We start from the raw sequence: 27,112 nt of genomic DNA, 5'->3' as shown, positions 1-27,112 counted from the left end.
AACATTAACACTTTTTTCAATAATTGTTGACACATTTGCAATCGTTGAGAGAGACCGGTGTGTGTGTGTGTTTGTGTTGACTTTACACTTACACATGTAATGTAAATTGCCCCCCCGGGGGATGGCATGCAATAAAAATTACATGGAGACATTATGTTTAATTATGGTTTACAGTGGTTTGAAATTCGAGACAAATATTGAAATTGATATAATATATGGATAATTTTTGGTTATTGGATAAGGTTCATAGGGCAAATGTTGTCAGTACCTCAATTCGAGTTTGTGTCTCAGGTGAAATTGGTAAGTTATATTTAAGGAATAAAACAGAAGGAATAAAAAAGGATTGTCTTCGACAGGACCTAACTTTTAAGGCCCTCTTGGACATATTTTATTAGAATATTATTTTTACAATATTTTAGACGTTTTGTTCCCATATCCTTCCCTTGACTTTGAAATCATTTTTTTTTGTGCCGTCGTGCCACTGTGCATCAATAATAATTAATAAACATTAAAAACACGTTATTTTTACATTTATCGTCATACTTACACATACTTACACGCACACCATCACACACAAACATATATTTACAATTTATTTGACGTAGACAAGGATGTTTTTTTTTCGATTTTCTGCTGACGTTAATATTTCTGCCTAGAAAGGGACGGGAACAGTCGCTGACACCTACAGCTGTCTTTAAAAGAGACAAGGCGATAAATTTTAATCCGATGACTGGATGTAGGCCCTTGTTGAGAACATTTGTTTTAATATTGAATTAATTTGTGTTGAGAACATTTTGGCAAATGGGGGTTTATAAAAGTGGGTAGCCAGACTTCAAAAAAAAAAAAAAAAAATAATAATAATAATACTTATAATAAATAAAAATAAATAAATAAATAAATAATAATAATAATAGGAATAATAATAATAATAATAATAATAATAATAATAATAATAATAATAATAATAATAATAATAATAATAATAATAATAATAATAATAATAATAATAATAATAATAATAATAATAATAATAATAATAATAATAATAATCTCTTCTTCTTCCAAAAATTCCATAAAATTTTGATCGATCCGTGTTGAGAGAATAACATTCTCTTTAAACACTTCTTACTGATTGACTGAAAACAGATCTCTCTTTCCATGCAATAGAGCCTGAAGTGTTTAAGATTTTTTTCTGTCAAAATCACTTCGAATATATTTCCCCCATTCATTTGTTACTTAACCCACTTGGCTATGGAACAACCGGTTGTTCTTTTCAACATCCTACGGCAGTTTGTCTTGAAAGAGAAACACACAATCTAGGCTATCAGTGTTCAACATGTTGGCATACATTAATGCATATCCTCTTCAGAGTATTAATGTTTGAATGGATATGTGCGTCAATACACACACATACATTCACTCACAAAACATCTGCATCTGCCTGCATGTGGAAAGGCATATCAATCATTGTTTGCTGAAATTAACAATTATGCCTAATTAAGAGCTTTCTCTCTCTCGTTCTCTTAGCCCCTTACTCCCTCTCTTTCATCTCATAACGTAATTGAAGCATATAAGTGTCAGAAATTTGTTGCAAAAAGGATCTTTATTACATTATGTATATGAGAGGAGAACATGATATGGATTGACAATGATATCGTTAGGAGAGATATTTTTTTTTTCAAAATTAACAGAATTTTATTAAATTGTAGTGATTGACTTAAATTGATGAGAACGTGGATAATTTATTCTGAGCTAGAAACCTGGGGGGTGGACAATAGGATTTAAGGTATTAGGACATCGAAAAAGGTTCACGAATAAAAATGTCCTCGGCAATACTTTTGCCGACAGATGGGTATTTAACAAGGAAATTCTACAGCGTCGGAACCATATACAGGGTGAGATAAAAAACTGCAACAAAGTCAAATGCCGTCATTTTTAATTTTTTTTTTTACATTTTATTGAATGAAAGCAAAAAATATCGGAAATAGTATAAAATTTTAGAATGGCACGAATTATGGCATTCAAACGGCCAATGAATCCGTCACACGCTGCCCGAAAGTTTCTCTGCGGTATTTTGGCCCATTCCCGGCGAAGCGCTTGCTTGAGGTGATCGACACTTTGGTATTTCCTAGTGCCAACTTTGCTTTCCAAAATACTCCAGAACCAATAGTCCAACGGATTGGTATCCGGAGATTTTTGTGGAAATTGTGTGCTGGAAATGAAGCGAGGAACCTCATTTTGTAACCATTCTTGGGTGGCGCGTGCTAAGAGCGATGATGCTGAGTCCTGTTGGATGGTGCTGAGTTCAAGGTCTGCGGCAAAATGTTTGGGTATCCAAGGCTTTAATACGCCCTCCAGAATATTTTCGCGATAACATTCGGCATTTATTCTGATGCCATGGTCAATTAATACAAGCGGAGAGTGACCAATGACTGTTATGGCGGTCCACACCCATACCGTCGCCATGGCCTGCGCTTGAGTTCTGGTGACCAACCGCCAACATTTTGAACATTTTCAGCTGATCTCTTTGGCAAGTAAACACGAGCGGATTATTTTGTTTGTTTACAAACTGGACAACTGCTGGACAACGAATGTTTTCTCATCGGAGAAAACCAAGTTCGGCAGTTCACCACATTCGGTCAAGCGAAGCAACTCTTTAGCTCTTTTGAGTCTATTTTCTTTCTGTTGCGGTGTAAGTTTTGGCACATTTTAGAATTTCAATGGATTTACCCCGAGCTCATTTTTTAATATTTGCCGAATGGAATATTGCGATATGTTCAGCTCACGAGCCAATTTTCGGCCACTGCGACGCGGGTCTCGATCAAGTCGCTTCATATTTTTCGAACCATTTCTGCTGATGTTGCTGTTTTCCTCCGTCCACTTCCTTGACGTCGGGCTACGCTGCCAAGATCACGGTAACGAGCGACGGTACGAGCCACAAAAATTTATTCTCATTTAAATGCTGGAGTGCCCTAACGATAGCCACTTGTGGTTGGTTTTCCAGCCAAATATAAAGAAATCACACCATCACGCTTGAATACCATCACGAATAATTTTTTTCCCGGAAAATTCTCACCAAAATGCTTTTGTACGCTTGTAAACAATATTATGAGATGTCACTGGAATAGATTTAACAGCTGTCGGACGAAAGGCTTAGAAATGACAGCAGTCTGAATTTGGTTGCAGTTTTTTTATCTCACCCTGTATAACACAGAAATTTTACAGCGTCGGAACAATATATTTTAAAACTTATTTTAATTTTTTAAAACACTAATGTTGTCCAAAATGTGTAATTAAAGCTAATTTTTCATGAAGTGAATGAATAATACATAGACATTGATTGGTGGGTTGTTTAAAAAAAAAACGAAGATAAATTCGCCGCTAGAGCGCCTTCTTCCTCAGCTTTGTTTTACATACAATATATTTCCTCTGCGGCATATAACCGGCATTTTGTTTTATATTTTTCTTCTAATCATCTTCGGTTCCCTCTCTGTTTTTCCTGTAATCTCTCGCATAACCCGCACATACCAAAAGCCAGATGCGATTAATCAATCAATAACAAAAGAAAACAATTAAATTTTCTTGTAATTGCCATTGTGTGGATCTTTCGGTGTAATGATTTATGTTTACATTCCTACTCATCTCTCTCTTTACAGCTCTCTCTCCCTTTCTCCACTACCTCAGTGAGCTGAGGTGTTGAATCATTCACCCCAACAACAAAGAGAAGGAAATACATTAAATCTCTTACCATATAAACGAGCCACCATTTCGCAAGGAATGTATGCATGTATGTGTGTTTGTTTGTGTATTTATTGTTGCATAGCAACATGTCTACATTTGCTTTACAAGTGTTAATTTGTGTGTTGAATGTTGGTGCGTCAAGGTGCGGGATCAGTAGCAGAGAAATCACAGGGAATGGAATGGAATGTAATGTATATGTGTGTGTGTGTTATATTTTGATTTCATTCTCATAACATATGCCCTTTTTTTGTTGCTGTTGTTCTTGGTAAGTGGGGAAAACAGACAGACAGAGTTGAGATGATACGCATTACTACTCTTATTGCGAACAGATTTAAAGATGATACTCCAATGGGTGGTGGGAGAGTGAGAGGAATTGAAAAGGCTTTTTGTTGGAGAATAATAGTAAAGGGGAACGAATTTATTTGATAGTAGCATAGACAAATTAGGTATAGACTAAAAAGATGTCTCATCTGTTATCTTCGAAAAAAGTGCTTCAATAGATGTCGTTCATGCTGTGAGAGAGGTTCAGTAGACTCACTCAATTCTCTCAAACTACAAAATATTGAATATTTTTATGACTCTTTATTATTTATCAATTAAAAACGAAATAGTAACTTTGTTTACTTTTACATTATCCAAATATGTCGTGAAATATAAAAATATAGAATTTAAATAGCAGAAAAGTGAATAAATTGTTTTCGAAGTCGAGTGACTTCACTAGCCCTGAGTGACTTGACTGGCCCAAGATCAACAATAGTGACATCTGCCGGAAGGGAAAATTTTAAAACTTTTTAGTCTATACCTTCATTTGTCTATGATAGTAGCTTTTTAAAGGGGAATGACTGTTTTCTTTGGAGAAGTGACATTTTAATGTTAGGTTGAGTAAAGAAGAGATTTTTAAGAGAAAACTAATAATTAGGGCTTTAATGCTTAATTTTAGATTTTTTAATATAATAATACAGTCTAATATTGTCATTGAAACTACCAATTAATATAAACAAACGCAAAACCAGATAGACATTTTCATTTTGGTCCTACATATCCCATTTTTATCCTAGATATAAAGTAAATATTCTTTTGGCAATTTTCGAACTTTGAGGAGATTTGGGGGAGGTATTTCGCATTTTATGAGATTTATGATAGTAAAATATTTTGCTTCTTTGTGGGGGAGATATCAGAAGAAGTGGACCGACACATCTTCATGGGAGATTAAATGCTGTTTAAGTTTGAAGAAAATCAGAAAATGATTTCACATTTTTGGTCAGTAATATTTTTATCTCCTCAGCCACATGGCTAAAGAGGGTATATATCATTTGATACGGCCAAAGCGTGCCTCATCGAAATTACGGTTTTGGACCCCAGGTCTCTTTCGACCAAATCGGTTTCAGAACATTTGGAGTCGATCTAGCGATGTCCGTCCGTGCATATGTCTGTCTGTCTGACCGAAAGGGAGTATCCGATCTGATCCAAACTTAGTGCATCGTAATATTATTGTCAAACTTTTGGTACCTCCCACACAAATTGTCAAAGAAAATAATTTACTGCACAGAAAGAGAAAGGATAATCCGATTTTGCTCCAACTTTGCACTTCCCAATATTTGCATCAGTGCTAGCCCAGGAGCGAAAATGGAGTGGACCGATACACTCCTTCAAGTACTTACCCCACAAAAGCTCATAATTTGGAATATTTTTTAATTCTTATAAAATATGATATAATAGTCCGATTATCTTCAAATTACACGCATCAGAATATTTTTATTAACCTATGGTCTGGTGTGAAAATGGAATATATGGACCCCCTCCTTCTGGTACATACACCACAAGGGGTCAAAATTTTGAATATTCATGAAGCTCATTAAGCGCGAAATTAACATCCGATTTCATTCAGACTTAGTACATCTCAATATCTCCACCAACACAAGATCTGTTATAAAAATGGTAAGGATCGGACCTTTTCTTCTGGTACCTCCCCCACAAACGGTCAAAATTTTGAACAACCAAAACTATCATAAAATCGGAAATAAGCATCCGGTTCTCTTTAAATTACACACATCACAATATATTTATTAACCCAAGGTCTGGTGCGAAGATGGGATATATCGGTTTACTCTTTAAAGTACCTCTCCCCAAAAGGGTCAACATTTGGAATATCCATGAAACTCATAAAATGTGATGGTAACATCCGATTCCATTCAGACTTTCCATCAACCCAAGATCTGTTAAAAAAGATGGTAGAGATCGGACCATTTCTTCTGGTAGGGTTTAAGATTGTCAAAAAAACCAAAACGCTTAAGAAAGCGAAATAAGCATTCAGTTGATGATTTAGAGAAGTTACGAAGAATTTGGTTGGTGGTCGTCTCTAGTTCTCGAGCAGTCCTGATTAAAGAATTATGTTTGTCAGAAAATTGCGATAACATAAAAGTTAAAAAGATTTTATTAACTACATTTAAGGTTTTTCAATTGGTTCCATATTCACAATTTTGGCACCATTATAAAATTTTATTCTGGAACAAACATGCTGATTTTTTGATACAGTAAATGATTATTATTAAACTATAAAAATAATTTTTTGGAAATTTCCGAAAATTCAGCAACTTTGCCATGAAAATCTCGAAAGCCAGGGGAGATATCGGAAAATAGACTAAAATTTCTGAAAGAGCATACCCGAAAACCTTAGAAATGATATACATATCAATATGTCCATAATATGGGAGAATATCTGAATTTAATACAGGTTGATCATAATCTGGCTCACAGTGACTATACAATTCTCTCCCAGATTCACACATAAATAAACACACGAGGAAATAACTGTACGAGTATGGCTCTCTTCCTCCCGCTGACTTAATAGCAATGCAGATGCATAGAAGGTGTTTTATTAGCCTAATTGTTATTTTACGAAGAAGCCAGTCGACGACTTAAGCCAGCCAAAAAAGAGGTTTTATGCATTCTCACCTTAAAGGCATTCGGTGGGGAATATGTGTATTTAATACAGCTAAAGGCAAGAGATCGCACGTTTGCTCCCAGTGTCTTTAATTCTCTTAGATTAAACCGTTGATAAACCATTGACTCACAAATTAACAAATACACGTGAAGAAATAAGAGAACGACTCTCTTCCTCTCGTTGATTTAATAACATCCATTGAGACCAAAACACATGCTGTGAGTTATTTTCTCTTTCTCTTTTTTCAATTCATTTTTTCTCTTTAAATTTATTTGTTTTTTTTTTTGTATTATCCTGTTTAAATTTACACATTAAATATGAGATACAAGACAAATATTTAAAATATTACAGAAATATCTTTAAGATTTGTGTAGTTTTTTCTTTATTATTACTTCTCCTTCTTCATCCGCTTCATCTTTATTACACTTAACATAATTTTCCTGCTTATAAATGTATATAATTGTGTATGTCTGGGGGGTGGAGTGTAAACATTGAAAATACTTTTAATTTATCTTTACAACAAAAAGAAAAAACAGGGAAATAATGGTACAACTTTTTACAACAAAGTCTTCGAGATAAGTTTTCGAATAAAAAAAAAAAAAACAAATACAGGAAATATGACACCAAGGTGGGTTGAAGGGAGGGAGGAAGGGAGGCAACATAAAAATCACTGTCATCACCAAGAGTGTCATTATTTACACATACATACATACATACATACATACAACAGTCTGGTCAGGATAAAAAAGGCAAGCTCCACCTTTTTTCCCTTTCCCTTCCCTTACTTCATATTTTCATATTTTGTTTTTTTTTTATTTTTTCCTTCTTCTCTCTCTCTTTTTTTTTTTTGATACTGTACAATTATCTAGAATTAGAATACTTGAAGTTACTTTCTCTTCATTTTCCACTAATAACAGAAAGATATACAACAACAAATAAAAACAAATATAAATACAAATACAAATACTTAAATATGTAATACTGTTGGTTATCATGTTACGGGGATAATCCAGGTCCCCCGGGAATGTTCCCAAAAAAAAATATTTTCTGTTTTTCTTTGGTTTTTGATATAAAAATGGAATTTTGATGGACACCATGGAGCATGGGCTCTCATCAACTCAGAGTTCATTTATTTTTATTTTATTTTGCAAATTCAATTCTGCTTCGTTTTGTTTAGTTCTCTCTGTACAATAATAATAATAACAAAGACCACACAACACTTAGTGTTCATTTTAGGTTCTCTTTTTTTTTGCCTTCTTCCTTTCCAATTTGGCCTTAATGACGTTGTGTGTTGTTTTTGTTGTTGGACACAAAGGACAAAATTTGACAAAAATAGTTGTTGGTTGTTGTTTTTGTAACAGTTTAGAGTTCGGTATCGGTCTGTAGGACCACAGTCATGGTGCCTCACCTTTTGTCACCGCTCAGTATCACCCCACTCTGGACCAAAGCAGTTGGTGGTGTGGCCGACAATCGTGCCTCGGCATTGTTGTGTTGTTGCTGCTGCTGCTGCTGCTGCTGATGGTGATGATGCATCGATGCCTGCCTCCGATAGCTGTTGCTGGCCAACCGTCCCCCATGCTGGCCATTGGAGCCATTCACCGCACACGAATTGGTATTATTCAAATGTACCGAGGCCCGATTGTAGTTGTTGGTGGAACGCATCGACATATTCACAATGCTGGTGTCCATCATCCCAGTGGCGGTGGAATGCTGACGTATGCGTGTCTGTCGCTTGACACACCAACAGCACAGGTATTGATTGAAATGGGCCCGAAATGCTCCAGATACGCAGTACAATGCCACCGGATTGACACAGGAATTGAGGAAGCTAGAGATGGATGGATGGTGTGAATAATGGTAATGAGCGAGAAGAGAAGGAAAAAAAAAAACAAAGAGAAGAGAAAAAATTGTTGGAATTAAACATGAACAGGTAGCAAGTCAAACAAAGCATTAATAATCATGCAACACTGGATTACAGAAAAAGAGAGGGGGGCAATTACACTGTGCGACAATATTTTATTTAAAAACCAGTAAAGAAAGTCTTAAAGTCGGGCGGGACCGACTTTATGATACCCTACACCACTTTGCTAATTTAGTAGAGCTCCACATAACAATTAAATGTTTTTATGGGAGAATTCAATCATACAAGCTATGATTATAATTATAATTTAAAGTTCAAGGGACTAAATATGCCGAAGCATTTGTATCTTTTAAATTCGGACTTGTGTTGTCTATTTGGTGCACAAATAATTTAAAATCGAATAAAAATATATATGGGAGCTATATCCAAATCTGAACCGATCTCGATAAAATTTGGCAAAGATATATTATATTGTATTTGATATATTTTCCTGAATATCGTTGTTACGGAGTGCATATTACGGCTGTGGGTAACAAATATAACAAATCGGACGAAGTTATATATACGAGCTATAGCTATATCTGAACTGATTTCGATCAAATTTGACATACTAGCTTCTAGACTCAATTCGATCGTATGTGCCAAATTCTATCCCATTTGGGCAAATATTAGACGTTTGGTGCACAATAAAAGGTAAATCGGACGAAGTTATATATGGGAGCTATATCCAAATCTGAACCGATCTCGATAAAATTTAGCAAAGGTATTTCTGAGCTGTATTTGATATATTTCCCCAAATATTGTTGTTACAGAGTGCATATTATGGCTGCGGAGGACAAAAATAACAAATCGGATGAACAATATATATGGGAGCTATACCTATATCTGAACCGATTTCGATACAATTTGGCATACTTATTTTCAGGCCTAATTTGGTTGTATGTGCAAAATTCCATACAATTCGAGCTGATATTACACGTTTGGTGCACAATAAAAGGCAAATCGGACGAAAGGTATATATATGGGAGCTATATCTAAATTTTGAACGATTATCTCCAATTTCAGTAGGGTTCGTCCTTGGGCCAAACAAATGATTTGTGCAAGATTTCATCTGGATCAGGTAATAAATGCGACCTGTACATTGTTTACAAAAGTACATGGACAGACGGACGGACGGATATGCATAAATCGACTCAGAATGTGATTCTATGCAGATCATCAAAAGGAACTATGGGTCTATCTCGTTTCCTTTTGCCTGTTACAAACAAATGCACAAAGACATAATACCCTGTCCACCTTGTGGTGTAGGGTATAAAAAACGAGAAAGTCCAGCAAATTATGAAAGTAGAGTTAAAAAATACTCGTGTAGCAGTATTTTGAAAGTTTACATTCTTTCGGAATTTTTTAAATTTTTTTTGGATTACATTTTCTTTGGAATCCTTACATTCTAGGTTTATACTGTCCTGTGCAATATTGTAGATAAAAATGCGAGGAATATTTCGGTCAATAATTTTAAACCTCAATAAACCCTTAAATATGATTAAAAACTCCCATTAAACAGTAAAAATTGTTCTACAAAATTATTTGCCATAAAATTCTACTATAGATCCTGGAAGACAAAAAAATGCATAAATCTTACCTACAGGGTGAGATAAGAAACTGCCACAAAGTCTAAAGCCATAATTTTTTTTTTTTTTTTAATTTATTAATTGAAAGCAAAAATGTCGGGATAATATTCGGCATTTATTCTGATGCCGCGGTCGATTAATACGAGCGGAGAGCTACCATCGGCTGTTATGGCGACCCACACCATCACCATCTCCATGGCCGGCGCTTGAGTTCTGGTGGTCAACCGAAGGTGCATATTTTCAGCTGACCTCTTTTCCAAGTAAACGAGCGAACCATTTTGTTTGTTTACAAACCGCTGCTGGACAACGAATGTTTTCTCACCGGAGAAAACCAAATTCGGCAGTTCACCACTTTCGCTCTAGCGAAGCAATTCTTTAGCTCTTTTGAGTCTTGCACTTTTTGGAGTTTCAATGGCTCGACCCCGAGCTCACTTTCAATATTTGCCGAATGGAATATTGCGATATATTTAGCTCACGAGCCATTTTTCGGCCACTGCGACGCGGGTTTTCGATCAAGTCGCTTCTTTACTTTTCGAACCATTTCTGCTGATGTCGGATATGTTTTCTTCCATCCACTTCCATGACGTCGGGCTACCCTACCAGTATCGGTAACGGTAACGAGCAAGGGTACGAGACACAAAAGATTTATTCACATCTAAATGCTGAAGTGCTCTAACGATAGCCACTTCTTGTTGGTTTTCCAGCCAAATATAAAGAAATCACCCTATCCCGCTTGATTTCCTCCATCGCGAATAACTTCTTTTCTGGAAAATTCTCACCAGAATGCTTTTGTACGCTTGTAAACAATATAATGAGCTATCACTGGAATGATTTCAATAGCTGTCGGACGAATGGCTGACAAATGATAACATTTTGAAGTTGTTTGCAGTTTTTTCATCTCACCCTGTATGCATTCCTGGCGTTTAGGTAAGATTTAGACTTTTGAGGCCTTCTGAGACCTATGGTGGAATTTTATGACAAATCATTTTGTGGATCCCGTTTAAAGGGAGTTTTGAACAATAATTTCAAAAAGGTACCAAAAAGACCCCTTTTTTGAATCGCTTGAGGATTAAAATGCTTTAAAGAAATATTCTTTGTATTCTTATCTACAATAGTGCTTAAGACACTATATACCTAAAATCAACAGATTCTAGGGAATCTTAAACCCTAATTTAAAAGAAAAAAACGTGTGGAATAAGGGTGAACCCACCTCCCACCCTTTAGGTTACGCCCTTTAGATTACTTTGAAAAACGCATGTCAAAGTCATTTTTTAGTTCTGGTTTCATAATCTGCCGTATTTTCCACGTGATAATTTTTTGGGTTGTCCAGTGTTATTGGACCTAATGTTACGGGGGTAAACCCAATTCGATATTGGCCTAGCTCAAATTGGAAAATTTTTTATTTTTTTGGAATTTTTTTTTTTTTATTAATACCTAATTTTCGTAGGAATATACATTTAAAAATAAAATTTAAAAATTGTCTTCCTGGGTTGATTTTTTAATTGAAAAATAGGAAATAAATTTATATTTTATTTTTTTTTTCAAAATAATTGATTTTTTAGAAGCTTGAAATTGTATATCTGTAGCCCAGTGTTCATTTATATTTCCCTTACAAAGCTAATCATTTGTTTCCGAAAATGTGTTGTGTATTTTCTTTCACCAAACAACACCCTACTACCCCCACCCCCTTCGCCAGCCATCCGGCCAGCTCAGCCTCCCGATTAGACAGTCCATTCAAGGTGAGTTGTTGGCCAATGAATGTTGTGAATGACGGCGATTGAAAGACATGGCATGTCCATGGATGATAACAAGGCTTCCTGCAATGATGGCCTAAATTTACGTTAATTTGGTGGCCTGTGATTTGGAAGGTAGACCTCCATGGTTCGGCAGCATCATTCAATGTGATGCCATTCGTTTACGTTACGTTTGAATGATTTAATAATACTTAATTAACAAAACAATGCTGGGCTACAAAAACATAACACAAAACAACAACTACAACAATAATAACAACAACAATATGTCCAATACTTACTACGTGCAGAAGCCAATAATCCGAATGGTATGCCAGAAATCATCGAAATCCTCTCGGCTGGTTGGATTCAAGTGGAACCATAATTCAAACAAATGATAGGGAAAGAAACAAATAAAAAACACTGCAAAGATATAAGAGAGAGAGGGAGAGTGAGAGAGGGGAGAGAGAAAAGAGGAGACAAGTTAAGATAAGAAATGTTGCTGTTAAATGTTTTTTGTATTTTTCACTTGAAGAGATAAACTAAGGCTAGACATCAATAACTATCACCGTCAATTCAGGGGGTATCATCAGCAGCAGCCATGGCCATAAAATGGTTAGATGGATGGACGGATGGCTGGATGGATAGCTGAGATATGTCAAGACATCAAATGATGCTGATGGTCTCAAATGCTGTCATTGACATGGTGGTAACACTTAATGTCAAAAATTTGTGGTTTTCCTTTTTGGTCACAGTGGTTGATGTCTTGACTGTCAGTCACAAACAGCAATCGTCGCCATCATCGTCATCATCATTAACCACCATCATCACCGTTTATCGTCTGTGCGGGAGCAAACCATATTCCATATCAACTTCATCTTTTTCACTTACCCACCACAAATACCACTACCATGCGGGCCACATAACGTCGTGCCCGAACCTGGGAACGACTTTGCATGCTCAAGGTTTCGCCGGGCATTTCACGGGCACTGACATGCAAACGCTGTGCCATCATCAGATACAGAACTCCAATTATGAACAGTGGCAGAATGTAGTAGACAAAGGCCTTTGTCACCACCACATATCTGAAAAAGAGAGAGAGGGGATAGAGATTGGAGAAATTGGACATTTGGACACAACTAATTGCCACAATGGAAATAAATAAAGCAACAAAAACAACAATAATAACAAATAATATTTTTGAATGAATATATATATATATATATATATATATATATATATATATATATATATATATATATATATATATATATATATATATATATGTATATATATATATATATATTTGAATGGAGTAGAATAAGGTGGGTAACGTGTCAACAACGTAATTTGTAATATTTTCTTGTAATATTTCAATTTTCGAATGAGATTTCCTTTAAAAGTATTATACCTAGGTATATGATTTATTCTGAGATTTATAGTGAAATTTTGTGTAGAATATTTCTTCCAATGACACTTTCTGTCTAAAATGAAATTTTATGGTACTATTATGCATCAAATGGAAAAAGATCAAACAAAAATACACGAAAAAATAGGAAATATGTTCACTTTTTTTGGCAATATTGATGCAAAAATGTTCGTAGTATATAATGGAAATAGAGATTTCTTTTTGCTGGGGACTTATATTGAAATTCGATACAGAATAAGTTTGCCTTTGACAGTTTTCCCAAAAATTAGGTACTAAAGAAGATTTGGACTGAAACTAGAAACGCATAAAATTAACAGTCACAAGAATAATCACATAATGATGACTTTTAATTTATAAATTCGAATATAGTTTCCTTAAAAACTATTATAGCTAGAAATATAGTTTATTCTGAGACTTATAAGGAAATTTGGCGTAGAATATTTCTACCTTTGGGAGTTTTTGCTTAAAATGAAATTTTATGCTACTTTCATGGATCAGCTCGAAAAAAGACCGAAGAAAAATTTATCGAAAAAATTAGGAAATATTTTCGTTTTTTTTGGGAACATTTATTTAAATATTTTCTTTATATATCATATATATCATATAGTGCAATTTGATCTAGAGTATTTTTGCCTTTGAAAATTTCTAGCATAAATTAAGTATTAGGGAAAATTTGAATTCAGAATGGAAAGACATATAATTAGCAGCTAGAAACGTATTCATATAATGTTCACTTTTAATTTACACATTTTTGACTACAATTTTCTGTAAATCTGTTATAACTACAAATAAAGTTTATTCAGGGACTTACAGTGAAATTTAGTGAGGAATATATCTTCCTTTGGGAATTTTTGCCTAAAATGAAATTTTATGCTACTTACATGCATAAACTCGAAAGAAGACAGCGAAAAATTTTATTAAAAAATTAGGACATTTTTTTCTTTTTTTGCCTACATTGGTGCAAATATTTCCTTATGTATCATGGAAATAGAGATTTCTTTTCTTTGGTGACCTATAGTGAAATTTGATCTAGAATATTTTTTTCTTTGAAAGTTTTCCCATAAAATTAAGTATTAAGGACGATTTGGACTCAGAATGGAAAGGCATAAAATTAACAGTCATTAGAGTAATCACATAATGTTTACTTTTAATGTAAAAATTCGAATATAGTTTCCTTACAAACTATTATAGCTAGAAATATAGTTTATTCCGAGACTTAAAAGGAAATTTGGCGTAGAATATTTTTTCTTTTGGGAGTTTTTGCCTAAAATGAAATTTTATTCTACTTGCATGCATCAACTCGAAAAAAGGCCGAGGAAAAATTTATCGAAAAAATTTGGATTTTTTTCGTTTTTTTATGACAATGTTGATGAAAATATTTTCTTTATATATCATGGAAATAGAGATTTCTTTTCTTTGGTGACCAATAGCAGAATTTGATCCAGAATATTATTCTCTTTGACAGTTTGACAAATAAGTATTATGGAAGATTTGTACTCAAACTTGAAACGCATAAAATTAACAATCCTAAGAGTAATCACAAAATGTTTACTTTTAATTTATAAATTCGAATATAATTTCCTTAAAAACTAATATAGCTAGAACCATTGTTTATTCTGAGACTAATTTTGGAAGGAAATTTTGCGTAGAATATTTTTTCTTTTGGGAGTTTTTGCCTAAAACGACATTCTATGCTACTTTCATGCATCAACAACAAAGGCAAAGAAAAAATGCATTAAAAAAATTAGATATAGTTTCGCATTTTTGGCAACATTAATACAAATATTTTCTTTATATATCATGGAAATAGAGATTTCTTTTCTTTGGTGACCTATATTGATATTTGATCTAGAATATTTCTTACTTTGACACTTTCCTCAAAAATTAAGTATTAAGGAAGATTTCGACTCAGAATGGAAAGGTATACAATAAACGGCTAAAAACGTAATCACATAATAATATTTTTTACTATAAAATGTCGAATATCATTTTCTTAAAAACCGTTGTAGTTAGAGGCATTATTTATTTGGAGATTTATAGTGAAAATTTGTATAAAATATTTCTTCCTTTGGTACTTTTTGCCTAAAGTGAGCATTTATGTTACTTTCAAACATTGTCTCGAAAAAAGTCCAAGAAAAATATGATCCAAAAAAATGGAAAATATTTTGGCGTTTTTTTGATTGATCCAAATAATTTCTTTATATTTCATGAAAATAGAGATTTCATTTCTTTGGTGACTTATAGTAAAATTTGATATAGAATAACATTGCCTTTGACACTTTCCCGAAGAAATAAAGTATTATGGAAGATTTGGACTCAGATTGGAAACGCATACAATTCACAATCAGAAATGTAATCATATAATATTCACTTTTAATACACAAAATTCGACCGTAATTTTCTTAAAAACAGTTAAAGTTAGAAATAGGATTTGTTCTGAGATTTGTAGCAGAATTTTATGTAGAATATTTCTTCTTTTAACACTTTCTTTCTAAAATGAACTTTTATGTAATTTTTAGGCTTCAACTCGAAAAAAGGCCAAGGAAAAATTGACTCAAAAATTGGGAAATATGTTGGCGTTTTTTTTTTGGCAAAATTGATCCAAGTATTTTCTTTGTATATATTGAAAATAGAGATTTCCTTTTTTTGGAGACCTATAGTAAAATTTGAAATAGAATATTTTTGCTTTGAAAGTTTTTTCCAGAAATTAGGTATTAAAGGAGATTTGGACTTAGATCGACAACGCTTACAATTTAACAGTCAAAATTGTCATCACACAATTAGTATGTAGAAATCGAATCTAATTTTCTTAAAAACCCTTAAAGCTAGCAATATAGTTCATTCAGAGACTTATACTGAAATTGTGTGTAAAATATGTCTCCCTTTGCAACTTTTTGCCTAAAACGAACTTTTATTTTACTTTAATGCATCAAATCGAAAAAAGTCCCTGGAAAATTTGATCAAAAAAAATAGGAAATATTTTTGCGTTTTTTTGGCAACATTGATGCAAATATTTTCATGATATATAATGGAAATAGAGATTTCCTGTTTTTGGTGACTTATAGTGAAATTTGATCTAGAATATTTTTGTCTTTCACAGTATCCGCAAAAAGTGAAGTATTAAGGGAGATTATGTCTTAGAATGGAAACATGTTAAGTTTGCAGCAAAAAAAAAAAAAAAACGTCAACACATAATTTTCACTTGTAATACACAAATTTTGAATCTAATTTTCTTAGAAACCATCGAAGCTAGTAATATAGTTCATTCGGAGACTTATAGTGAAATTCTGTGTAGAATATTTCTCCCTTTTATACTTTCTGTCAAAAATGTAATTTTACGTTACTTTAATGCATCAACTCGAAAAAAGTCAGTGGAAAATTTGATAAAAAATTAGAAAATATTTTCCCGTTGTTTTGGCATTTTTGATGGAAACAATTTTCCTTTTCCAATGGAAATAGAGATTTCTTTTCTTTGGTGACCTATAGTGAAATTTGATCTAGAATATTTTTTCCTTTGACAGTTTTCCCCAAAAAATTAAGTATTAATAAAGATTTCGGCTCAGAATGGAAAGGCATACAATTAACAGCTAAAAACGTAATCACATAATAATATATTTTACTATAAAATTTCGAATGTCATTTTCTTAAAAACCGTTATAGTTAGAGGCATAATTTATTCTAAGATTTTTAGTGAAATTTCGTATAAAATATTTTTTCCTTTGATACTTTTTGCCTAAAGTGAGCATTTATGTTACTTTCAAACATTAATTGGAAAAAGTCCGAAAAAAATATGATCCAAAAAAAAAAGAGGGAAATATTTTGGCGTTTTTTTGGCAACAATGATCCAAATAATTTCTTTATATTTCATGAAAATAGAGATTTCATTTCTTTGGTGACTTATAGTAAAATTTGATCTAGAATAATTTTGCCTTTCACACTTTCCTCCAAAAATTAAGTATTAATGAAGATTTGGACTCAGATTGGAAACCCATGCAATTAACACTCAAAAATGTAATTATATAATTTTCACTTTTAATATATAAGATTGGATTATAATTATCCTAAAATCTATAATAGGTACAGATATAGTCTATTCTGAGAATTATAAGGAAATTCGGCGTAGAATATTTCTTCTTTTGACACTTTCTGCCTTAAACTAAATTTAATGATACTTTCATGCATCAACTCAAAAAAAAGGCCGAGATAAAATTATCAATTTTTTTAGATTTTTTGGCAACATTGATGTATATATCTTTTTGATTTCTGATGGAAGAATTTTCTTTGGTGGCTCATAGTAAAATTTTATATAGAACAATTTTAACTTTGACACTTTCCTCAAAAAATTAAGTATTAAGAAAGATTTGGACTTAGAATGGAAAGCCATATAATTAATGGCTCAACACGTAATCACATCTTAAAAACCGTTATTGCCAGTGACGGCTCATTATACTGTTTACAAGCATACGAAAGTATTTTGGTGGATATTTTCAGAAAAAAAGTTATTCCTGATGCAGCGTGATAGTGTGATTTCTTTATATTTGGCTGGAAAACCACAAGTGGCCATCGTTAGAGCACTCCAGCATTTAAATTTGAATAAATCTTTTGTGTTTGTGTCTCGTATCATCGCTCGTTACCGATTCGTGACACTGGTAGCATAGCCCGACGTCAAGGAAGTGGACGGAAGAAAACATCAACATCAGCAGAAGTGGTTCGAAAAGTAAAGACGAGACTTGATAAAAACCGCGTCGCAGTGGCCGAAAAATGGCTCGTGAGCTAAGCATATCGCAAAATTCCATTCGGCAAATATTGAAAAATGAGCTCGGGGTAAAGCCATTGAAATTGCAAAAAGTGCAAGAACTTACACCGCAACAGAAAGAAAATAGATTTAAAAGAGCTAAAGTGTTGCTTTGCTTGGCCGAAAGTGGTGAACTGCCGAATTTGGTTTTCTCCGATGAGAAAACATTCGTTGTCCAGCAGTTTGTAAACAAACAAAATGATCGTTAGCTGAAAGCCAAAGAGGTCAGCTAAAAATGTGCACTTTCGGTTGGCCACCAGAACTAAAGCGCCGGCCATGGTGTTGGTGCCGGTCGCCATAACAACCGATGGTCGCTCTTCGCTGGTATTAAACGACCGTGGCATCAGAAAAAATGCCAAATATTATCCCGAAAATATAGTGGAGGGTGTATTAAAGCCTTGCTCACGCAAAAATTTTGGCCGCAGACCACCTAAGAATGGTAGCAAAATGAGGTTCCTCGCTTCATTTCCAGTGCAAAATGGCCACCAAAATCTCCAGATACCAATCCGTTGGACCATTGTGTTAGGAGTATTTTGAAAGCAAGGTTGGCTCTAGAAAATACCAAAGTGTCAATCACCTCAAGCAAGCGCTTTGGCGGGAATGGTCCATAATACCGCAGAGCAACATTCGGGCAGCGTGTGACGGTTTCATTGGCCGTTTGAAGGCCATAATTCGTGCCAAAGATGACAAATTCGAACAAATCTAAACTTATTTTCGAATTTGATGCTATTTCCGACATTCTTTGCTTTCATTCACTTACATTTAAAAAAGAAATGTTAGGATTATGGCGTTTGACTTTGTTGTAGTTCTAGCTCTACTTTCAAAATCTGCTGATATTTTTTCTTTATTAGTGAAAAAATTGATTTTTATTCTCTCTGCTAAATCTACGATGATTTCTCTTTTAGTGATACAGATGGCGCCCAATGGTCCCTAAAAATATTTTTTTAAATTTTTTATAAAATCTCAAAAAATTTGGCCCTTTAGTTGGCTCTGATGGTCCTTTAAAATATCTCTTTACTTTTTTTATAAAATCTCTTAAATTTTTGGCCAAATTGACTCTTAAAATGGACCTATGAACCCCATATCTCGTCGTGCTTAAAGCTGTTAATACCCCCTCTCATATTCCAATTCATTCCTTGGCTATCACACCCAAACATACATGTGTATCATACCATACACAATGTATTTGGGGGACAATTTACAGTGTAAAACAAATTGCGTGCATTTTTTCTGGTGGCTGTTGTTGTTGTTGTGGTTTCTTTTTGATATTATTTGTCTACGAAATGCTGTTATATAACACACAGAGAGAAAAAAATACTATATTCTGCTGCTGCTGGTGCCGTAGTTAATAATAGAGCTCATAATTCTTGGTGTGTGTTCTGTTTTGATTTCACAAGATAAGGCACGCAATTTGGGTTGCTTGGCAGCAGAATATTCAAAAAATGAAGAATGAAAAAAAACGAAAATCCAAATAAATGAAATATTTTTAATTAAAAAACCACTTAACAATAAGTTTTGATTGCCAAAACGATTTTCAATATTTCGAGGGGAAGTTTTTTTATGGGTATTTAAATTTAAAAGAAAATATTATAAAATATTTATTTATGGTCGACCATTTAATATCGAATATTAATGGCTGCTCTGGAGGAAATTATGTTCACTCACCTTGTGTAGACTTCCAAGTTCTTGCGTTCCTCCCCAAACGGCGAACAGACAATTATTGTCAAATTTGTGCTGATGTCGATGTACTGCAGACTAGACATCACCAGCGAGGGGGTGGCAAAGATAATGGCCAAAAGCCAGATCATTGTGGCCGTAATGACTGTCAAGGGTTTTGTCTGCAATGAAAGAACGGGTGGAAGGAGAGGAGGAGGGTAGGGTAGGATGGATTAGAGTCAGTTATAATTGCAATTGCAACTGATGGTGATGATGAGGATGCCATTCTTTTCGATGGATGGCAACTTACCTGCAATTTACGCAATGGATTGACAATGGCACAATACCTCTCACCCGACAAGGCTGTCAGTGTGAACACGGACACACCAATCGATACATCCTTGAAAAATTCCGTTATCTGACACATACTCTTGCCAAATGTCCAACTGTCCTGGGTGTAAACGAGAATGGCCAGTGGAACACAAACGATTATAACTAAGAGATCGGCCAAGGCCAAAGAGAGAATGTAACTGAAAAAGGGGAAAAGGGGGAGGAAAATCACATTTTAAATTATTAAAGATCCATGGAAGTTATATCTATATATACAGAGTGAGACAAAAAAACTGCAACAAAGTCAAAAGCCATAATTTCAACATTTTTTTTTTAATTTTATTAATTGAAAACAAAAAATGTCGGAAATAGCATCAAATTTTAGCATAAGTTTACATCTGTTCGAATTGGTCACCTTTGGCACGAATTATGGCCTTCAAACGGCCAATGAAACCGTCACACGCTGCTCTGCGGTATTCTGGCCCATCCCCGACGAAGCGCTTGCTTGAGGTGGTTGATACTTTGGCCTTTAAACGGCCAATGAAATCGTCACACGCTGCCCGAACGTTGCTCTGCGGTATTTTGACCCATTCCCGGCAAAGCGCTTCCTTGAGGTGGTCGACTCTTTGGTATTTTTTAGTACCAACCTTGCTTTCCAAAATACTCCAGAGACAATAAGCCAACGGATTGGTATCCGGAGATTTTGGTGGTCATTGTGCGCTGGAAATGAAGCGAGGAACCTCATTTTGTAACCATTCTTGGATGGCGTGTGCTGAGTGCGATGGTGCTGAGCCCTGTTGGAATGTCCGAGGTCTGCGACCAAAATGTTTGCATGCCCAAGGCTTTAATACAGCCTCCAGAATATTTTCGCGATAATATTCGGCATTTATTCTGATGCCACGGTCGATTAATACGAGCGCAGAGCGACCATCGGCTTTTATGGCGGCCCACATCATCACCATGGCCGATACTTGAGTTGTGGTGTCCAACCGAAGGTGCACATTTTCAGCTGACCTCTTTGGCAAGTAAACACGAGCGGATCATTTTGTTTGTTTACATACTGTTGGACAACGAATGTTTTCTCATCGGAGAAAACCACATTCGGCCAAGCGAAGCAGCTCTTTAGCTCTTTTGAGTCTATTTTCTTGCTGTTGCGATGTAAGTTTTTGCACTTTTTTGGAATTTTAATAACTTTAGCCCCAGCTCATTTCTAGCCAAACATAAAGAAATTACACCATCACGCTTGAATTCCATCGCGAATAAATTTTTTTCTGGAAAATTCTCACCAAAATGCTTTTTTACGCTTGTAAACAATATAATTAGCTCTCACTGGAATAATTTTAACAGCTGTCGGACGAGTGACTTAGAAATGACAGCAGTCTGAATTTAGTTGCAGGTTTTCCATCTCACCCTGTATAAAATAAAAATTTAAGTACTTGAAACCAATTACATTCCATATTAAATGGTTTTCAAAAGAAACTCAATCGACTGCCTTAATTTGCATTCAATTTACTCTTACCTACTCTCTCTCTCACTCTCTCAGCCACTCAATTACTCTCCCACGTCATTGCCAATGCAAAATGCCAAGTAAATATTTTTTGCTTCCAAAATTCTATGCTAAATAAATATATTTACTTCATACTTCCTTTCGGCTTATTTTCGTACAAATAAAAGTAAACATTAGCTCAAAAGAAAGAGAGAAGGAAGAGGAAAACCAAGTGGGGGAAATTTTGTGCAATAAACAGGAAATTGATATTCAATCAGAAAATTTATTTCCACAAATACTTTTGACTTCTTTCCTGGTATTTTCTAAAATAAACACACACTCTCACATACATAACTTGTGTGGCACTTGAAAAATATTTTTATTGTAACCACATGAAAATAGCCCTTAGGGGAAATGCTGGAAATGCTTTATTTGCTGAGTAAAAATAAAATGTTTTTTTTTTTTTATTGAAAAGGAAAAGAAAAATTATATTTTCAATTGAATATCCTGGCGATGCATTGAAGGTCGTTTCAAACGATATTTGATTATTGCTGGAAAGTCAAGCTGCAAAAAAACGGAGAGAGAGAGAGAGGAGAGAGAAAAAAAACAAATGGCTGTATGACAATTTTTATAATTGATTATGGTGTTCCGTTTCCCTTGCAAGGGATAAAGGATGTCCATTATTACAATGACCATGCGAAGGGTTATTTTGTTTGGGATTGTAGGGCTTTTTCGATGGAAGAGAGGAAATTACATCTGAAAGAAATTTAATACTTTTCATAAATTGCCTGTCCCACGAAAATTAAGTTATCAATTTAGGACACTCAGAAACGTAGGAAAAAAGAGGATATATATTTCTCAAATGGAGAATATATTTTAATAGCCTTCACCATAAAATGGTTAGTTATTTTGTTAATAACACCTCAAAATATTCATCGTAGACTCCATGAGTTTTTAAATTTGCAGGCAATTGGCAAGAGTGCTTTATTTGTCGAAAAAATATATATTTTTTAACCAAAATTAAGGATATTTTTCTATGGTACGTATTAGGTATACAAATTTCTTTTGTTCAGAGACTCACTATGAAATTTGATGCAGAACCATTCTTCCTTTGACACTTTCCCCAAAAAATGAGGCAATGAGGGAGATTTTGTATTGGAATTGAGACGTGTCCAATTGGAAATGAGAAGACAACGGACACATAATTTTTACTTGTAATATGCTTAATTCAAAGGTCAGTTTCTTAAAAACTATTGGATCTGGAAATATTGTTCATTCCGAGACTTATAGTGAAATTTGGTGTAGAATATTTCTTCTTTTCACACTTTTGGTCTGAAATGAGTTTTTATGTCACTTTCTAGCATTTACTCGAAAAAAGGCCGAAGAAAAATTGATAAAAAAATTAGGAAAAGTTTAGGTTATTTGTTAATTTTGATACTAATATTTTCTTGATATATAATGAAAATTCAGATTTCTTTTCTTTGGTGACTTATAGCGAAATTAGATCTACAACAATTCTTCCTTTGACACTTTTTCCAAAAATTGGGGCAATAAGGGAGATTTTGTATTAAAACTGAGGCGTGTCAAATTGGAAGTGTAAAACCGTAAACACCAAATTTTCAATTGAAGTATACTAATTTCGAGTGTACTTTTCTTAGAAACCATTTGAGTTAGAAATATGTAGTATTCCGAGACATATAGTGAAATTTGGTGTAGAATATTTCATACTTTGGCACTTTTGCGCTGAGATGAGCTTTTATGTTACTTTCATGCATCTACTCGAAAAAAGGCCGAAGAAAAATTGGTAAAAAATTTAACACATGTTTCGCTTTTTTGGGAACATTGATGTGAATATTTTCTTGATATATAGTGAAAATTCAGATTTCTTTTCTTTGGTGACTTATAGCGAAATTAGATCTAGAACAATTCTTCCTTTGATACTTTCCCCAAAAATTGTGGCAATAATCGAGATTTTGTGTTAGAATTGAGACGTGTCAAATTGGAAGTGGAAAGACTATGGACTCATCATTTCCAATTGTAATATACTAAGTTCGAGTGTAAATTTCTTAGAAACCATTGGAGCTGGAAATATTGCGTATTCCGAGACTTATAGTAAAATGTTGTTTAGAATAATTTTTCTTTTGACACTTTTAATGTAAAATGAGGGTTTATGTCACTTTCTAGCATTTACTCCAAAAAAACCGAAGAAAAATTAACGAAAAATGACCAATTTTTTTTGGTTTTTTGGCAACATTGATGCTTATATTTTCTTGAAATAGGAAAGAAGGATACAGAAGAAAACATCAACATCAGCAGAAATGGTTTGAAAAGTTAAGAAGCGACTTGATCAACTTGAAACCCGTGTCGCAGTGACCGAAAAATGGCTCGACAAATATTGAAAAATGAAATTCCAAAAATTGCAAGAACTTACACCGCAACAGAAAAAAAAAATAGACTCAAAAGAGTCAAAGAGTTGCTTCGCTTGGCCGAAAGTGGTGAACTGACGAATTTTGTTTTTTCCGATGAGAAAACATTCGTTATCCAGCCGAACCATGTGAACAAACAAAATGATTGTGTTTTCTTGCCAAAGAGGTTAGCTGAAAATGTGCACCTTCGGTTGGCGGTTGGCTACCAGAACTCAAGCCCCGACTATGGTGATGGTGTGGGCCGCCATAAGAGCCGATGGTCGCTTTACGCTTGTATTAATCGGCCACGGCATCAGAATAAATGCCGAATATTATCGCGAAAATACAAACATTTTGCCCGCAGACGTTGGACATTACAACAGGACTCAGCACCATCGGATTCAGCATATGCCACCCAAGAACGGTTACAAAATGAGGTTCCTCGCTTCATTTCCAGCGCAAAATGGCCATCAAAATCTCCGGATACCAATCCTTTGGACTATTATGTCTGGAGTATTTTGGAAAGCAAGGTTGGCACTAAAAAATACCAAAATGTCGATCACCTCAAGCAAGCGCTTCGCCGGGAATGGCCCATAATACCGCAGAGCAACATTCGGTCAGAGTGTGACGGTTTCATTGGCCGTTTGAAGGCCATAATTCGTGCCAAAGGCCATAATTCTTGCCAATTCGAACAAATCTAAACTTGTTATGCTATTTCCGACATTTTCGGCTTTCATTCAAAAAAATGTCAAAATTATGGCGTTTGACTTTTTTGCCGATTTTTTATCTCACCATATATTTGTCTTTTATTTTTAGCTCTACTCTCATAATCGGTAATTATTTTTGTTTTTAATAATTTTCAAAATTTATATAATTTTTCCGGTAATTATTTTTATTTTTTTTTTATGTTGTCAAGGATAAGAGCAGAATGAGGGGTTTACTCTATTTTCGCCATTTTCTTACTGCTTTTTCCCATATATATATGGTTTATTTTTTAATCGAAGAACTAAATGTCTTTTTCCCTTGCAGCATAGCCTGGGCTGTCTCTATTTCGAAACCTTGTTGAGAAATTGTGAAGGAATAATAGAGGAATTTTAGAAACCATTATTTTTTAAATATTAATAAAAATAAAAAAATAAAGAGAAAATAGTCTTAGAATTCGATAGGTTTACGTAGTGGCTATATAGCCTTCAATAGCCTCAATTTTGATTTTAAAACTATAGGTATTTATGTCAAAAAATCCTTTCCTGCTCCGGAATCCATTTATTCTTCCAAAATTTAATTTTCAATATTTTTTTTTGTATTTTAAGAAGCTTTTGACATTCTTTCCCAATTTCTCAAAATTGCAGCTTGTCATTGCCTTGAATCTAATATCCTTTTTCCCCTCACCTCCTAACCAAAAAACTACATCAAAAATCGATATTTTTTTTCTTGTATTGAAAATAAAATTGATTCAGCCGCTGCTGCCTTTACTTACGTATTTGGAATGTTGCGCATCGAACGATGACGAAAGAATATTATCACTAATGTGCCATTTCCCAAAACACCAACAATGAAGATGAGCGTAAAAAGTATGGCAACGAATACCGTTTCGGGACGCTGGATGGAGGGCACAAAGCCATTGGCAGAGTCATTGGCAAAGCCATCATTGCCTAGCAGGGCGATGCGGGTAACATTGTCGGCCAGGGAGTTGGTGGAGGGGATGCCATTGCGATTTATGCCACTACTGCTACTGGAGGATGTTGTTGTTGTCGTTGTGGTGGTTGTCGAGACAGCTCCGAGAGCTATGGCCGCCGCCGCAGTGGGTGAAATAACATCAATTGCTGACAGCGATGGCGAAGACATCATATAGGCCGGTAACGGGTTGCCAATAAAAGTTAACGGAAACATGTTCTCGAAAGATGCTGATGACGACAAAGACGATAATGGTGTTGTGGTTGTTGTTGTTGTTTGTGGGTTTTCCTGCTTTTCCTTTTGTGTGTAGGGGCTAACACACATAAGCCATTTAACATTGGCGGCCACCACCTTCCGCAGGATGTAATAATTCTTTCTCCCCCCCAAAAAAAAAAAGGATGAGCCAATATTTTTCTTTTCCTGACGAATGTTTTGAATGATTATTGAGAGACTTATGCTTCACGAGGTGTAGAGGGGTGGGGGGTGTGGTTCTTTGACTTTGTTTTTGTTTTAATGTAGACCTGTTTTATAGCATCAATGAACGGCTTTTCTGGGCTTTTTCCAACATTATTTTCGTCTTAGTTTGGGGGCTGCCGTTGTCTGACTTTATTTGCCTCTTTAGACTGATTTATTTTCATATCTTGTTTTATTGGCAAACGTGTCTGTGTGCCTGTGTTTTTCTGTTATTGTTGTTTTTGTTTTAGTCCTGCCAGCAACAACATGTCCTTCTAATGTGTTGTGGTTTTATTCCATTGATGATGGGTTTTATGTCGACACCAGAAGCTGCCAACTTGGCCCAGCAGCAATCCTTTTGGTTGCTATTTCTGCAGCTAAGAAAACAAAAAATGGGGAAAAAAGAAAAATGGAAAAGAAAACGAACCGATGAGAAATGTTGGGATAATAATGTTCTTCTTCATCACATATAAATAATTTTAATTAATTTGATAACACAAGTCGAGAGACTCTCTCTTTCTCTCCATTTGGCTTATCAATCAAGAGAAAGGGAGAGAGGAAGATGAATGTGCAAAACTGCCTGCACTCATTGCCTGAGGATATGCAGTAGTTTTTGTTTTATTATTGCTATTTGTATATATATTTAGGGGTCATGTATCTTCAGTGTTATCTATGCCTAAGTGTTCCATATGCAATTTTTGAACTTTTTGAGATACATATGGTTTCTAAGGTTTTCCGGTATGCTCTTTCAGAATTTTTGGTCTATTTTGCGATATCTTCTCTAGTTTTCGAGATAAACATGTAAATTTTGTAAACTTAGAGGAATTTTCAGTAAAAATTGGAATAGTTTACTCAGTAACTAAATAAAAGTTGATTTAAAACATCTGAATATTATTTTTTGATTTAGAAATCAAGAATTTATAATCTCCAAATATAAAAAATTGTATAATTGTTGCATTCTATACATAATTACTCTG

The 27,112-nt window shown here is 34.4% G+C and overlaps 2 protein-coding genes and 1 long non-coding RNA gene across 3 annotated transcripts; all 3 read right to left on the bottom strand.

Moving 5' to 3' along the window:
* Positions 1-333: 333 nt before the first annotated feature.
* On the bottom strand, positions 334-790 carry LOC131802842 (uncharacterized). Its single transcript, XR_009342403.1, has 2 exons — positions 548-790; positions 334-481 (listed from the first exon to the last, which is right to left on the bottom strand). It is a non-coding gene; the product is annotated as an uncharacterized LOC131802842 (long non-coding RNA).
* Positions 791-7,077: 6,287 nt separating this feature from the next.
* On the bottom strand, positions 7,078-12,732 carry LOC131802833 (neuropeptide CCHamide-2 receptor-like). Its single transcript, XM_059123508.1, has 3 exons — positions 12,693-12,732; positions 12,210-12,330; positions 7,078-8,513 (listed from the first exon to the last, which is right to left on the bottom strand). The coding sequence occupies exons 1-3, from the start codon at positions 12,730-12,732 to the stop codon at positions 8,090-8,092; spliced, it is 585 nt and encodes a 194-aa protein (XP_058979491.1). The 3' UTR covers positions 7,078-8,089.
* A 58-nt stretch (positions 12,733-12,790) lies between these two features.
* Positions 12,791-26,503, bottom strand: LOC131802832 (neuropeptide CCHamide-2 receptor-like). The gene is made up of 4 exons (XM_059123507.1): positions 25,486-26,503; positions 20,098-20,317; positions 19,797-19,969; positions 12,791-12,992 (listed from the first exon to the last, which is right to left on the bottom strand). The coding sequence occupies exons 1-4, from the start codon at positions 26,004-26,006 to the stop codon at positions 12,791-12,793; spliced, it is 1,116 nt and encodes a 371-aa protein (XP_058979490.1). The 5' UTR covers positions 26,007-26,503.
* Between the last annotated feature and the right edge of the window lie 609 nt (positions 26,504-27,112).

Source organism: Musca domestica, unplaced genomic scaffold (genome assembly GCF_030504385.1).
Source record: "Musca domestica strain aabys unplaced genomic scaffold, Musca_domestica.polishedcontigs.V.1.1 25, whole genome shotgun sequence".
Taxonomy (NCBI): Eukaryota; Metazoa; Arthropoda; class Insecta; order Diptera; family Muscidae; genus Musca; species Musca domestica.
Note: the sequence above shows the minus strand (reverse complement) of the source record. Positions and strands in the feature narration are given on the sequence as shown.

Bases quoted from the DNA above. Each gene is read 5' to 3' on its own strand.
- LOC131802833 (XM_059123508.1), bottom strand. From the start codon at position 12,732: ATGGTGGTTAATGATGATGACGATGATGGCGACGATTGCT. The intron at 12,331-12,692 runs GTTTGTGACTGA...ATATCTTTGCAG, and splicing joins CGATGATGGCGACGATTGCT to TGTTTTTTATTTGTTTCTTT. The intron at 8,514-12,209 runs GTAAGTATTGGA...ATCCATCTCTAG, and splicing joins ATTATTGGCTTCTGCACGTA to CTTCCTCAATTCCTGTGTCA.
- LOC131802832 (XM_059123507.1), bottom strand. From the start codon at position 26,006: ATGTGTGTTAGCCCCTACACACAAAAGGAAAAGCAGGAAAACCCACAA. The intron at 20,318-25,485 runs GTAAGTAAAGGC...CCCCTTTTTCAG, and splicing joins ATGCGCAACATTCCAAATAC to TTACATTCTCTCTTTGGCCT. The intron at 19,970-20,097 runs GTAAGTTGCCAT...CTTTCATTGCAG, and splicing joins ATCCATTGCGTAAATTGCAG to ACAAAACCCTTGACAGTCAT.